The sequence below is a fragment of the Schistocerca piceifrons genome, chromosome 1 (assembly GCF_021461385.2).
Source record: "Schistocerca piceifrons isolate TAMUIC-IGC-003096 chromosome 1, iqSchPice1.1, whole genome shotgun sequence".
Classification (NCBI taxonomy): domain Eukaryota; kingdom Metazoa; phylum Arthropoda; class Insecta; order Orthoptera; family Acrididae; genus Schistocerca; species Schistocerca piceifrons.
Window position 1 is genome coordinate 637,016,576 of NC_060138.1, and position 16,215 is coordinate 637,032,790.

General features: G+C 37.2%; 1 protein-coding gene across 1 annotated transcript in view; it reads right to left on the bottom strand.

The window, feature by feature from the left end:
* Window positions 1–1,030: 1,030 nt before the first annotated feature.
* LOC124805024 (exosome complex exonuclease RRP44) overlaps window positions 1,031–16,215 on the bottom strand; it is a 143,321-nt gene continuing 128,136 nt past the window's right edge. The window contains exon 18 of the mRNA XM_047265438.1: window positions 1,031–1,199. Within this exon, the coding sequence (XP_047121394.1) occupies window positions 1,110–1,199 (90 nt within the window). The 3' untranslated portion in view covers window positions 1,031–1,109. The remainder of the gene's footprint in view (window positions 1,200–16,215) is intronic.

The window sequence follows — 16,215 nt, forward strand, 5'->3', positions numbered from 1 at the left end:
GCCACAAGGGGCCCCTATGCACCATTGCCTTCTGAGCCCCACTTCAGACTCTCTCAACGCTACACCCTGAGCTTGACCGCATGGGCCCGCTCATGTGGGGGCAAGGCTGCTTGGACTCCCACCACAGTACGTGCGAACCATGGATGGTGTGTGATGTTGGTACAGGCAGAAGTGGCTTGAGCACCACCACTATTGAAGTATTTCTGCATTGTTGGTACAGACAGAAGGGGCTCAAGCACCACCACCATAACCAAATCCTGCCACGTACCCCTTCGTGGCACCTCATGTCCCCCAACCCCCACTTCCTTCTGGTGTGCACAAGGCCTCAGTCTGCCCCATTGCCGACGGCTGATGGCTCCTTGCAGGCAACCAGCACCCCTTCCCCCATCCTAATGGATTGGAGACCCTACGCACAGGTGGGGTGTGGGCCCGCTCATGTGGGGGCAAGGCTGCTTGGACTCCCGTCACAGCAGGCGCAAACCATGGGTGGTGTGTGATGTTGGTACAGACAGAAGGAGCTCGAACACCATGGGTGGTGTGTGATGTTGGCACAGACAGAAGGGGCTCGATCACCAGGAGGTGGGGTTGGGGTACATGAGGAGCCATGAAGAGGTTCGTGGCAGGAGTTGGTTATGGTGGTGGTGCTCAAGTTCCTTCTGTCTGTACCAACAATGCAGAAACACTCCAATGGTGGTGGTGCTCAAGCCCCTTCTGTCTGTACCAACATCACACACCACCCATGGTTTCCGCATACTGTGGCGTGAGTCTAAGCAGCGCAAATTAGCAAACAGTATGCAAGGTATTGTTTTCAAATTTTCTTAAAATAGAAATATGGGGCAGCATAAGTATGATTTCAGAAGGAAGATGTAAATGACACAGCATGCTGACAGCGGTGTCACACTTCAGGTTGATTGCATCTGTTTATCACAGTTTATTATGTTCTTATATATTTTGTCCCAAATATGCAAAATATGTCATTTCTTGTAACATTCAGCAACTACAACTGTACAATAATTACTGACAAAAGATTTATGTTTAAAAGGCTTTTAATCTCAAATACAAAAAATTGTAACAATTTAAAACAAGTATAAAATTGTGTGCCAAGTGCACTAACGTTTACTTTTTTTCTTTGGATTAACTGTTTCTTCTGAACCTTTCCTCTTATCCAGATCATCTTTTGATATACTCAAGCCAGGTATCTGAAAGTAAAATAAAATTAGAATTATTTTAATATGAAGAATGGCATTAGATTTATGAATATGAATGAAAAGTATTTGTAGAGAGAATGCAAATGAATGGTATCAATCATACTTATAGGTAGAGGCCTTTCCAAATAATACTGACTGTGCAGATAAAAGCCAACACAATCCACATATCAGAGGATGTAATTGCAGATATCCACAACAGTAGTTACTTTGAGGTTAAAAGTTGAAGAATGCTGTCAGTTTTATTATTTATATCTATTTTTACATCACATGCAACCAACACTGAAAAGGAGTTACGCATAACACAAAACCTTAATTGCATACCACATTCATTTCACTGTCTTCTAAATATGGTAAGAAAAATTCTGCTAGAATGTAAATAATTTATGAATAAAGAAGATCATTCACTAGCTAGCAGAAGTGTTGACTCATAGACAAGAACACAAAAAGAATGAAAACTTGCTAGTTTTTGGAAAAATCCTTTGACAGGATAAAGAACACACACACACACACACACACACACACACACACACATTACATATCTATTTAAGTGCATTAAAATGAATATATAATTCCGTATCATATTCTTAGCTAATCTGGAGGAATCATTCAAAAGAATACCCCAGAGCAGCCAAGGCAGCTCTGCTTAGATCCCTTCTGTGTGAACATCATGGTGCAATATTCATCTAAAATACTGGAAGACATGAGCTCAAAATAGTAGAGTTGTGTACACTTATTTCAGGAACTCCAGAAATATAACAACTTCGGGCTGCCTGGTCAACCACAATGAAAAATACTCCACTCTTGCTCAAGGGCACTAATTTGTTTCACACCCAAAGCCAACTGATCTTGCTTCTCATGGATAAGTTTTCAAAATTAATTTCATTTGCGGGTGAGCAATGGTATGGCACTTCAGTAAACTGCTGCGAAGATAAAACATTAAATGCGCATTACAATATGAGGACTTATTCTGAGACAGTATGTTGCAGCCCACCAACATTAGCACAAAGGTTGGCCATTGGGCTATAAATGATGATTGCTGCCGATTTGAGCCCTTCACAATGTTCACAGCCCGAAGTCCAAAAATAAGACGACCTCAGAGAGCCATTCACAAAAATCAAGGTGTAGCCATTCAAAGTTTTTGTAAAATTAGAGCAAAAGGGGTTGTTGTGGCACATGAATGAGTCATTTAAACTGTATACAACATTGAGCACTCTAGCCTTCAGCTCTCTCAGATGTTATGATCAAGAAAACACGTCACATAAAATTTTCTCAGTGAATTTGTCACATCAAATTGGTGCTTTTGACAATAGCCTCTAATGACAGTCAAAGGGATTATGGGATTCACTGATGTAAATGTTGTAATGGAGCCCCAGTGTCCAGAGGATTAGTCTTAGCAAACATGAGATTCAAAGCATATATGCTCACCTCTAAGAAAAGTAATATTCCACGTGGATGTGCTACAGCTATACAATGAACCCCATTCACACCATTTCACACTGCTACATTGCACAACAGCAGTACATTAAGTACAGAAATCACAAAAAGTTGTTGGTGACTGAGTCCAAGAGCCTGTTTGAGCAAACATGGATTCTTGTCCACACTCAAATCATAGGCTGTGGAAATTAGAATTGGCAGTAACATCTTCAGTACAGATATCACCTATGAACTCAGCAATACTTGGAAGCAACGCTTGATAGAAAGCAATATATGCACCATGATGAGAACAATGATGTGGATGAATTATTATCATTGACACCAATGAAATCTCTGATCAAAGTGGGCATTTTCATCTGTGGATTCCTGTCATCTCTTTGACCTTCAGTTGCTTTTCTGAAGATGATGATAAAGGATATTTTCAAAGAGAACATTTTTCTGCAACAAAAGCATTATCAGATACTTTGTGATGATGTATGTATAATGTAACATGAGGCCTACCAATTCCCCTGTAATTTCAAAAGAAAGAGTGATGAGCAGTAAGGCTCAAAGAGGAGCAAAACACTGCTAAATTGACTACATGTAATAAGCATTATACTTACTCTTTCCTGTGGCCTTTGAGCTATTAACTTGATAACAAAGACAGTCACACTTAACACCAATGGGAATTCAATAATGGAAAACCTGCTCAAGTAGTTGCCGCAGAATAATTATGCATCCATGTAGTGGCTTAGCCTTTTTTGGGGTAGAAAAATATGCGTACCAGATGGTGTCAGCATGAAAATACTACAGTATAGCCACTACCAACAAGTTATTGAGCATGAATTCCAAAACCCAGAGAAGGTCTTAGTTGATGACCACATACAATCAAGAGATTTCCTGTGACTTCCTGATGTGATGACAATATGCAGGCTACAGAGGAATATATGGTCATTTCCTAGTTTTAAAAGCAGGATAAAACTGCCTCTACTCACAACTTAATACTGTCGGTCACTTAAATCTCAGTAAAAGGTGCATCAAGTTTTAGATGCCACAACATATATTAATATATATGACCAGATAAAAAAATCTACTCACCAAGCAGTGGCAGGAGAACATACATATAAAAAAAAGTTTTCGGACAGATTTATTCTCTCGTGACCCAGAATTCTGGGTGACTTTTCTGAACTTTAACCCTTTTCCTAAACCTTTCCAGTCCTTTTTCTTTACTCCTCTTCTTTCCCCTTCAACTCTTCTGCCACAAGCTTGCATAGTACATAAAACCTTGTTTTCATATGTGTGTTCTCCTGCCTCTACTTGGTGAGTAGATTTTTTATTTATCCAATTACATTATATTGTCAAAAATTGATTATTTTCATTGTTATAAATATATGTGATGTGTGATCCAGTGTTGAATGTCGTGTCTCAGATAATTCCAATTCCATTCCTCGTACAGAAAAGCAGCGGTTATATGCCTAATTATTCTGTATATCTGAAAACTTAATTGGGACTGCAATTCAATAGCTGGAAAAGGATGAAAATGAAAAGTAGTAGGAGAGCATGGAGCAATGGTATGGAATAAAAGGTGAAGCTGCCCCCCAGAATTTTGCAGAGGGCATAATTGAATTATTGCTAATGGAAAAGACCTAGAGACATTAGAAGGTTTCAGATATATTACATAATAGTAAGGCAGAGGCTCTGAAACCATGATTTTAAACTTCAAAGCCTTTCAAAAGATAAATTGGACTCTAAACATAATTTATTGACTATGAACAGGAGATCAAAACTAAAGAAATCACACATAGGTAAGAAATTAAGAAGATAGGATCTGCATAGATTGGAAGATACAGAGGCTGTTGAGAGTTTCAAAAATAACATTAGGCAGCAATTGACTGAACAGGGGAAAGGAATGCAACAAATGATGATCAAATATGCAAAATGATGAGGTACAGTAAAAATCTTTGGATACTGAATTTAATTAATGAAAGGACAAAATATGAAGCATGCAAAAGGGAATGCAGATGTTTAAAAATGGGATTGTCAGGAAGAGCAAAATGGCAAAGCAGGAATGGCTGGAAGAGAAATGCAAGCTTGTAAAACCATTTATGACTATAAGAAAGAAAGATGTCGCCTATAGGAAACTTATAGAGACCTTTGGAGGAAAGGAAACCACTTGTATGAATATTAATAGCTCAATAGCAAACCCATGCTAGGCAGAGAAGGAAAAGCTGGAGGGTGGAAAGAATATATAGAAAGTCTGCACAAGAGAAATGAACTTCAAGAGCATATTACATAAAGTGACGGGTAAGTAGTTTTACATAAGAATGGAAAAATGGGTAGAAGCCAACCTCAGGGAAGATCAATTTCAGTTCCAGAGAAAAGTAGAAACACATGAGGAAATACTGACAAACAAAATACCGCATCCCCCCCCCCCCCCCCCTTTTTCCCCATTTTTGATCAGAGCTTAGACTGGCCTTGCCTATGACAGATAGGCTGCAGAAAGGAAAACCTACATTTACAGCATTTGTAGATTTAATGAATGATTTTGGCAGTGTTGGTTGGAAGTTGGTTGGTTGGTTGAAAGTCTGAAGGCAGTAGGGATAAAATATAGACAGTGGTTATCTACCAGTTGTACAGGAAACAGGCTGAACTTGGTGTGTTAAAGGACATGAAAGGAAAGTAATGGTTAAGAACGAATTGTGGCAGAGTTGTAGCCTATCATTGATGTTATTCAATTTTTACACTAAGGAGAAATTTGAAAATGGGGTTAAAATTCAGGGAGAAGAAATAAACACCATCAGTCAGCAGTTTGTTGAGAGCATTGTAATTCTGACACAGAAGGCAAACGACTTGAAGGATGAGTTAAACAAAATGGATAGAGTATTGAAAAGAGGTTATAAGATGAACACTAACAAAATAAAACAATGGTAATGGAATGAACTTAAATTAGGTGATGCTGATAACATTGAATTAGGAAACAGGAGAAATCAACATAAGTTGTTGGACGCTCATACAGATAAGTTATTCAGATTGTAATAACAGTTAGTTTAGTAAAGATTATGCATTAAATACCAGTATCAGTATGTTTTCTAAGCTTACTACAATAGGTTTTACTTTTCTTTTTGTAATACCACATGTTGTAGTAATATTGTTGTTTACATTTTGGCACAGTAAACATTTAGAATCCAGTTTAATTGATCTGTTTTTCTTTCCAGTAATTTAAGCAGATCATATCCACTTATTATTAGGTAGATCTTCCTGTAAAGTGGTGTAAATCTTAAGTTGTCAGATGTAGAAACTTTTGCACTGGTAGTTTGTTTTTATGTATTTTGCATACATTAAGGTTACATTCCATTGTGAATAAGTAAATTAGCAGATACTGCAATTAAGTGAGTGCTGAGTTCTTCTTCTAAGCAAAAACAGTTATCTTGTTAAGTTACACCATACATATGAAAAGCTAATCTATAGGCCTAATTTTTGTGGGTCATAAATAATGAAAATTTGTGCAGTGTAAAGTGTGTTAAGTGATTTAATTATATTTTTAAGCTTGTAATCTATGTTGCAATGTGTGATAAATGTGGCTGTTGACATAGGATAGTCAGAGAAGGAGCAGTATGTGTGGATAGTGGGTTGGAGTTTCTTGACGGTGACTGTAGAGGGAACTGAATGGGAAACTCAGAGTGGCTCTCCCGCAGAACAGTAGGCTCTGTAAAAAAAGACAAGAGAAATGTTGAACAGGAGGCAAAGGTTTGTGCCTTTCAGGCTGAATTACAGTATGCAAAATTGGAACTAGATAAGTTGAAGGGTGAAAAAGATCGTGGGATGGGTAAAGATAACAAGCAATAAGTGAAAGGGAGACAACTCTTCAACTCCTCCACCTACATTTGAGCTTACAGTATTGAATAAATTTGACTTGTTACCTGAAGTAAGAGGGGAAGAACCTCACGAACTGTAGGTCACAGTAGGGTGCAGCAGACTTCTTGCAAAGAAGCTAAGTGTAGTTCGATACCAAAATACAGTAGGAGGAAAAAAGTCTTGCTGTTAGGCAATAGCCTTGGGAGTGGTATAGGCCAGATGATACAGGACATATTAGGAACAGGTTATTAGGTCACAAGTATTGTGAAGCCAAGTGCTAGCACATTAGCCAGCTGACAGGGGACATAAGGAATTTGCACAAAGATTTTAGCAAAAAGGATCAGGCTATTTTAGTAGGTGGAGCAGGAAACATCTTTTCTACATACAGTAATTACAGCATTAGGGGTGACCTGGATGAAATAAGAGTAGCAACTACATACAAAAATGTGTGTTTTGTGGAGTTTTTACAACACTGTGACCAGCCTTGGGTTAACACTGCTGTGGGCTGTGTGACACTGAGTTCAGCAAGCCCCTACTGACTGAAATGAAATCTCATACGAGTTGAACGATACATGTATTATGACTGATACCAATTTGTCAAAATCAATTTTCATTTTTTATGAGCTGCAACATGCACCAGTGACGTTAACAGTCTGCCACAAAGGAGAGGCCAGTATGGTTGTTAGTCATGTGATGCTCACTGCATCCAGTGGCAGCGGTGCAAATTAACGACACACTAATGCAGAACTGCAAGATACTGTTACCTAGTGTCAACAATATGAGTAAACAAATGTGTTGTTTATTATGTTTTATACAATAGTCATTAACATCTAAAATGTTTACTATGTAAATTATGTCATATGAAAAACAAATTATTAAATGTTACTGTCAAAATGTATATAGAGTGAGTAGCAGCTATAAGGAAATAGCTATTACGTAAGTTAGGGTACTAACTGCGGACAAAGGATGCAATACAATCCAACCTTTTCATTAGTCATTCTTTGTGGGTACTAGTGAAAGGCTGCTTATATATGACCGTTTGTGAGCAAATGGCAGGGGCATATTTAAGGGGGGGGGGCAATGCACCTGCCCCCCCCCCCAAAAAAAAAATATAAAGAAAAAAATAAGTGCAGTATCTGAATTATGTTAATGAATGATGCATGGAGGTATCACCATGGTAAACAGTCATACTTCCCTGTATTGGTGAGGTATTGGTGAGGGGACTAAGGTGTTAGTGGTGTGAAGTTTGTGCCAGTTTGTGTTAATTTGGTCCGAGTTGGGCTCCCATCTAGCCACCTGAACATATGCGGGCAATTATACTATGTTCGGAATACAGACCAATTCACACTATCCGTCTCTGCTCCTGTTCTTTTCTGTTCCTTTCAGTGTCTGTTCTGTCTCAGAAAATGGTGTAGCATTCATGCTAGCTTCAATCAACCTTCTGTAAGTTGATGTGACAGATTCCTGTTTCTCATCATTCAGCTGTTTTTGTACGAAGTATGATTGTACAATGAATTTAAAAAACAGTATCATACCATGAGTGCATATCACAATACTCCTTAAATCACGTCAATTCAGTTTTGCTCCAATTCAAAAACAACTTTTTATCAATATACATAATCTAAAACACGTTACTTGTCTTTCCCCACAAGAAATTCCTGAAAGAGGTTTTAAGAGGTCCTGTTCAAATTTCGTTTATCTTAGCCTCATCTCAGCTGAAGCTATGATTGAGACAAAAAGTTTTGTGATTAAGTTCTGTTAGCTGAAATATGTCCACACACAAACACAAACTTCTGCTGTGTATGGTTTTAGTTTATTTATAAATGTGTAGTATGTATTCAATACACTGGCCACTATAAAACATATCACGTAACTTACGATAGGTAAATTAATAGAGGAACAGAAAACGGATTGTAACAGCACACACTAGGTAAGGAATGTTGCGGGGTGGCAGCACTTCATAATGCTTGTGAACTTCTCATGTCATATTGATTATTTGCTCAAGTAGGAATGCCATGGAAGTAATAATGTTTCGTAACGGTGCATTACAAAGACATCATGTTCAAATGTAATGATTGTCATGGTGTGAACAAACATAATGATATAATGGCCTCTTGTTATGTAGCACTATCCATTGTCATTGCATATATGTTGGCATTTGTCTCAATGCTGACGGTTACCAACAATTACCGAACGGCAGCAGGAGCCAAGTTCTCCAAACCAGACATCGACAATACAATCTATATTTCATTGTTGTAGGTTATTGGTTGTTTGACATCCGTTGTACTTGTACTGAAGTATGGTGGTGTTTTAAGTGTTAATGTTTACGTACTTTTCAGTGTACTGAAGTTGGCTGTAAGTGAACCAGAATTGTAATGCAGAGGCAAGCTTCTATTCAAACCTTTTTCATGAAAAAACCATGTGTCTATAAGCCTGTTGGAGAGACTCCTGAAGTCGGTAACAAAAGTGTTACGAAAGGACAAAGAGCAAGTGGGCTAGACGGTATCAATATTGAAGTCAGCTGAGTTAGTAGAATTGCTTCTTGTGATGTCGTTACATCGAGCTCAATTACTGTGGTTTCATTTATGGAGGATAGTGGGCCTGATCAAGTAAGGAAAAATATTTATGATATTGGAAACTATAGTCAAAACAATTACATTCAGTCTTTCACAAACGGAAAAAGAATTTTTTGTTAGAAGATATTTGTAAACCTGAGCCCGGGTACAAATTTCCCTCCATTACTTGTCCAAACCATACTAGATCTTTTCAAACGAAGTGGCTACAAGAATTTATGTGGTTAGCTTATTCAGTGGAAAAATTCTGATGTTTTTGCAAGTATTGCTTGTTATTTTCCCATCCTGAAAATGTAGGGAAAGGAGATCAACAAGTAGCAGAGGCGTTGGTTGCTCAGGCTTTTACCAATTTAAAAAAGCCATGAAAATGTTTAGCAACATGAGAACTTATCATGTCATAAGAAATATGTTTTGATTGCTGAAAACACAAAAGTTATAGTTAACAGAAAAGCTGAAAGTATTATCAATCAAGTAAATAACAAAGAAGACTGGATAGTGAGAATAATAGAAAATTGCTAATCTCATAATACAAACAATCCAATTTTGTGGGAGGCAGCAAATAGCTCGAAAGGGTCATCATGACTCTGGGTGAATAAACGTTGAAGAACCAGACGAAAATGATAGCAATTTTCGATCACTGTTAAGATATAGAGCCAACAGTGGAGATAATATTCTTAAACACCAATTAATGGCTAGTGGTGGGAAGATGATGTACACAAGTTCTTTCATTCAAAATGAACTTATTAACACATTTTGTCACTTAATACAATTAAAAATTGTAGAAAACATCAGAAAGTCTGTTTTAGCAGTTGAAGCCTCTGACTTCCATCAAATTGAACAATATTCTCTCTGTGTACGTTATGCACAGGAGCAGCAAACTTTCAAAATCAGGTAAGATTTTCTGGCATTTTTCCTCGTTTATGATGTCACTGGAGCAGGTTTGGCTAACACAATATTGAAGACCTTATCAACATTAGGGCTTGACCTAAACAGAATGAGAGGCCAAGAGTATGATGACACTACCACGATGAGTGGGCAATTCAGAGGAGTACATCTTCCATCAGAGAAAAGCTACCGTTGGCCCTGTATATGCATTGTTCTTCACACACTCTAAATTTGTGTGTGTCAGATGCGACTAAAATACCTTCTATAAGAAACTGTATAGGTGTCATAAAAGAAGTCTGTGGATTCTTTCATTTGTCAGCCAAAAGACCAGAAATATTGATATCAATGATTTCTTAATGTTGTCCAGAACAAAAGAAAAAGAAACTTCTTTCAATGTTTGAACTGGATGGGCAGAAAGCCACAACTCAGTACTTTTATTTAAAGACATTTTGGAGCCTACCTTCCTCTTCCTTTGTAATACAGAAGAGAAATTACGTGACATGGCATCTAAGGCTCACACTCAAGTAGTGCTATCAGTCAATTTGTGTTTCTTGTTAATCTTTTTGTTTAGTATTGATCTTCCACAGACCTTGACTAATGTTACGAGTATCTTACACCTTCTGTCAAAAGAGAGGGCAAATGCAGATGACTTATTTAAACCCTTGTATAATGAATTGAAGACATTCACTGCCAAACTTGACATTAAGGAAGAGATTCCAACAATTTGCCACCTTCAATTAGCATGTAGCAACATCCCCTACACCACAGAATAATACTATCGACAAGCTATTTATGTGCAATACCTGGACCATTTTTGTAACTCACTTAAAGAATGTTTTGAACCTCACAAGGAAACAGTTGCATCCTTACAAAACATCCTTCCACAGTTGTGTATCACAACAGATTTCAGTTCATTGGACGCAGCTTTTAATTTCTATGAAGAAGATTTGTCACATAAAGAGATTGTGCAAAGTGAGTATGTGTTGTGGAAAGAAAAGTGGAGTCAGGAAAATCCTTCAAATCTTCCGAAAACAGCTATGAGTTCTCTTGAAAAATGTGACAAGACTTCTTCCCCAACATTTATACCCTTCTGAAATTACTCGCAGTTCTTCCCATTTCTGTCACAACTATAGAGCGAACTTTCTCCAGACTGAAGACTTACCTAAGGAATAGTATACCTGAAAGCAGGCTTAACGGGTTTGCTTTACTTTCTATCCACAGAGACATTATAGTCAGTGGTGACGAGGATCTTGATAAGTCTGCAAGTGTACCAAGAAACCTGGACTTTGTTTTGTAAACATTCTTCTATATAAAAAGTGAAGTTCCTTTTTAATTTTAAATATTATTTTAATTGTAAGTTTGATAAACAATAAATAAAACAAATTTTGTTGCATTGTGGTTTGTTAAACAGTCAATTTAATAAACATTCTTGTAAGGTCTCTCCAAAATAATACCTACTCAAAACAGTCTTTTAAATTATTGTTGGCAAACACATATGCATGTATACACAAAAAGAAAAAACGAGGGCTGTTGGCAATTTATACATACATGACAGAACAAACCAATATCTATAGCTAGAATCACTCCAAACACGATAATCACAATCACATTTTCACTCTTTTAATTTGGATAAGTGTTTGCAGATGAGACATTATTGAAATCTTGACTAATGTTTGAAATATATTATTATTGCCTTGCTATGTTGGTTCTCCACTGACTTGTTTTGTTTCCTCAACATTGTTATAATCACAAGATGTTGACTACCATGACAGTGTGTGGTACATTATTGAATTGGACACTGTCACGCTAGTCAGCATCTTGTAATTATACAAGCAGAGAGGAAACAAAGTGAACCACTGGACAACCATCATAGCGAGGCAATAATAACTGAGATCTTTTCATCATTTGCTTTTTTAAAAAATACCTATATTTTTTATGCTTTAACGTCAACAATAAAAAAGCTTGATCTCGGTAAAGTAAAAGGAGCTTTCAGCACAAATTATTCTCTGAATACGAGTAGCAAAACTGATACAAAATATCATGAGGTGTCTACTTAAAATTAGTTAACTTATCTTTACATTAATCTCGCCTCCTCCAAAAAAATATATGCTATATTCGCAACTGGCAGATGGGACAGCCTTGGTAAATGTTCCAAAAATGAAGGACACAACGGTTCCACAGTTTAGTGGCGGAACCCCTACAGCATCTGTTCCACATGTTAAGTGTCGGCTGATCTATAAAACTCAGAAGTGGAACTCTGAGCTTAACCAGACTGAAATCTCAGTTTCAGACACAAACCCAGTCCAAATAAATCAACATGGATACAGCACCTTCAAAGACAAATTACCCCAGTGGGTCAAATCCCACGGTTGAAAAACCGCAAGTGGTCTATTCGGATTCTGGGGAGACCACAGAAATGTGCATGGAGGTAAATCGGAGTGCGTCAAAACCCCATAATAACAAAATCAAACCAAAATCAAGAATTTGGCTAATGACATTTAATGTAAATTCTCTCTTAAAAATGAGAAATCTAAAAAACATCCTGGACAAATCCAGAGAACGTAAAATCAAAATTATTGCATTTCAGGAATCACGATATACAGATGAAAATCTTTTTGATCCAGAAGGATACAGGAAATACAAAAACGAGCCATGTCAAACTGTCCACACTTTGGAACTGGATTTATAGTAGATAAATCAATACTTGATTCAGTCACAACTTTCAAATCTTACTCGGATCAGCTCTCCACGATGAAAATAAAATCAGCTAATAAGATATACACTCTACTCAATGGACATGCACCAACTAACATCACTAACAAAAACAAAGTAGAAGAATCCTGGAACCAATTAGATAATATTCTCCAAAAAATCCCAAATAACCATGTCAAAATGCTTATGGGTGATTTCAATGCACAAATTGGTAAAGAAAAGAAATATCAATATTGACTACGTAAATGGTCAGGACATACACAGACCAACCGGAATGGCACACGACTCATTGAAATCTGCAAAAGCCACGGCCCATTTTTCAAATCGACATTTTTCAAGAAAAGAGCCTCAAAAACCAAAAGTTGGATCTCACCTAATCCATTACTAGGTGAATATCAGTTGGATCATGTAATGATCTCCCACATAAAGACAGTAGAAATCATGAAACTTAAAGTCCTTAACAGACTAGACCTAGATTCAGACCATTACCCAACAAAATTCTCCCTAGATGTCATTCCAGAAAAAAGAAAATTCACTAAGAAATCTCCACAACATAAAGATGATGTACAAAAGATAAATGGTCGTGAACAATCTACAAAATAAAAACAAAATTTAAAACCACAAAACTGGCAACAACTGCAAGCAGGACTTTTAAAAGCAGCTGAAACTGTAGCACTGCAAACAAGAACACGTAAACACCCATGGTGGACAGATGAGTGTGAACAACAGATATATCTCAGACAACAGGCATGGCAAAACTGGTTGTGGAACAAAAATCAAAAGACCCTGGAAGATCTCAAAGATACCAGGAAAACAGTCACAAAAGCAATACGAACAGTCTGTAAACAACACGAAGACAAAAAATTGCAAGATATAGAAGTTGATTGCAAGAAAAAAAAATTCTCTAAATTTCTACAGAGTATTCAAACAAAAATTAACAAAATGCTCTCCTCCATCACTCAAATTCAAAAATGAACATGGAGAAATTGCCCATACCAACGCCAAAAACTGTGAAATTCTTGCAAAATACTTTTCTAAATTACTGAATTGTGGAAAGCCTACAGAAAAATTTGAGTTCCGTCATACACAACGAAACCCAGACTCAAAGCCACCAAGTTTATAGGAGATTAAAGAGATAATTCAGTCCCTGAAAAATAACAAAGCATCAGGAGAAGACCGAATCACTGCAGAATTATGGAAAAATGCAGGAGAAAATCATATTGCAAAACTCAAAGAAATTGTAGATGAAATCTGGAAAACTGAAAAAATCCCCACAGATTGGAAGACAGCAATCATACATCCTCTGTACAAAAAGGGAAGTAAAACAGACCTCAACAACTATCATGGAATCTCCTTATTGTCAATAACATACAAAATTCTGTCTAAAGTCCTACTAAACTGAGCAGAACCTCAGTTGGATTCAAAATTACGCGAATACCAAGGTGGATTCAGAAAAGGTTGATCATGCATAGAACAAATCCTTAATTTGAAAAACGCGATGAAATATCTGCATAGTACTTCAAACAAAAGTTATGTCATCATGTTTGTCGACTTTAAAAAAGCATATGACAGTATAGACCGAGAATCCGTTTTTGAAGTGTTAGCAGAATTTGGACTAGATCAAAAGACAACAAACGTCATAAAAGAAACACTCGTGGAGACCAAATCCCAAGTAAATTTTATGGGAGAATTGAGCACAGAATTTGAAATAGACACAGGAGTACAAGGGGATGGACTGTCCCCAGTTATCATGAAAAAGTTGTTCAAGAATGGAGAAAAGCAGGTGCACCAGCACACATATTGGGACCAAAATGTAAGGAAATAGAATTAGATTGTTTAGCATTTTCTGACAACATGGCACTGATTGCCCAAGACATTACCGATGCACAGAAACAGCTAGAATTATTACAAGAGTAGGCAGCAAAAATAGAATTAGAAATTTCATTTGAAAAAACAAAATTTATGACTGACATCAAAGATGCACCTTCTGATCTCAAAATTGGTAATAACTACATCTCTCGAGTGAAAGAATTTAAATATTTAGGTGAATGGACTGCAGAAAATTGTAACGAAAAGGAATATGTCAGATCAAGAGTCCAGAAAATGGAGACAGCATTTCAGCTAACCAAAACTGTTTACAACAAAAAGAGTCTCTTGTGGAATTGCAAAATAAGACACTACACAAAAGTAATTAAACCCGAAGTTCTCTACGCATCTGTGACACTAAATCTTCAACACAGAACACTAAAAGGGGAATTAGAAGTGGGAAAACGTGAAATAATGAGGAAAATCCTAGGACCAAGAACTAAAGATGGTGTGCATTATCCAAAACCCAATGCAGAAATATATAAAAATATCTCCAAAATAACAGACACAATTCGCATGAGAAGAATCCAATTCAAAGGGCATTTAGAAAGAATGGACTCAAACAGGTTAACACACAAAATCCATACATTTTTAAATAACAAAACTACAAGACTGAATTGGTACAAACAGATGGAAAAAGACCTGAGAGAATTAGGGTCTCCAAATCTACACGACAGAAATGAAATCAGAAAAATCACAAACATACGGGGTTTTGTGGAAGAAGGGAGAAAAACTAACCGACACACATGGTCTGCGCAACAAAAACTAGCCCATTCGTTGCATATGAAGGAATACTGGGCAAAAAGGAAGGCCAACAAATGTTGATTACACGTGGTCCTAAGTGATCCATCCGCGAAGAAGAAGAAAAGGTAGTATTGCAGCTGTGAAATGGATGCCATAATACGTCTTGTGTTGGGTGGCTGACGATTTGTACAAAGGATTCAGAAGCTGTTCTATGCAGCCAAATATTTAATGAGTGAAATTATGCAGCGTAACCAACAAAGACTAATTAACTGCTCACTGAAGCAACTAAGGACTTGAGTAATTTTTATTGTCTGTGTTGTGCAGTCAACAGACACATTATTTGGGAGTCAGTATAAGAAAGCTAAATTTCTAATTTTATGAAACCCATCTCACTCAAGTGTGGAGCTTTATATTGAATAATTACTGTTTTGTTGAGTGAAAATCATCTTGATTCATAAAATAAGTACTGAATGCAACCCAATCAAATGTTGCATGTATTTAAAAAGATGTTTCTATATCCGAAAGTTAGTGATGAAAGCTGACGAAATCTAAAGTTAATACATTCTAATGCCAATTCATGCAACAGATGCAGTTTAAAATAAGAATTCAACTTGCTGGAACAAATACAGGGTGTCCCAAAATAATGTATACATAAGAATGATATTTTCACTCTGCAGCGGAGTGTGTGCTGATATGAAACTTCCTGGCAGATTAAAACTGTGTGCCCGACCGAGACTCGAACTCGGGACCTTTGCCTTTCGCGGGCAAGTGCTCTACCATCTGAGCTACCGAAGCACGACTCATGCCCGGTACTCACAGCTTTACTTCTGCCAGTATCTCGTCTCCTACCTTCCAAACTTTACAGAAGCTCTCCTGCGAACCTTGCAGAACTAGCACTCCTGAAAGAAAGGATACTGCGGAGACATGGCTTAGCCACAGCCGGGGGGATGTTCCCAGAA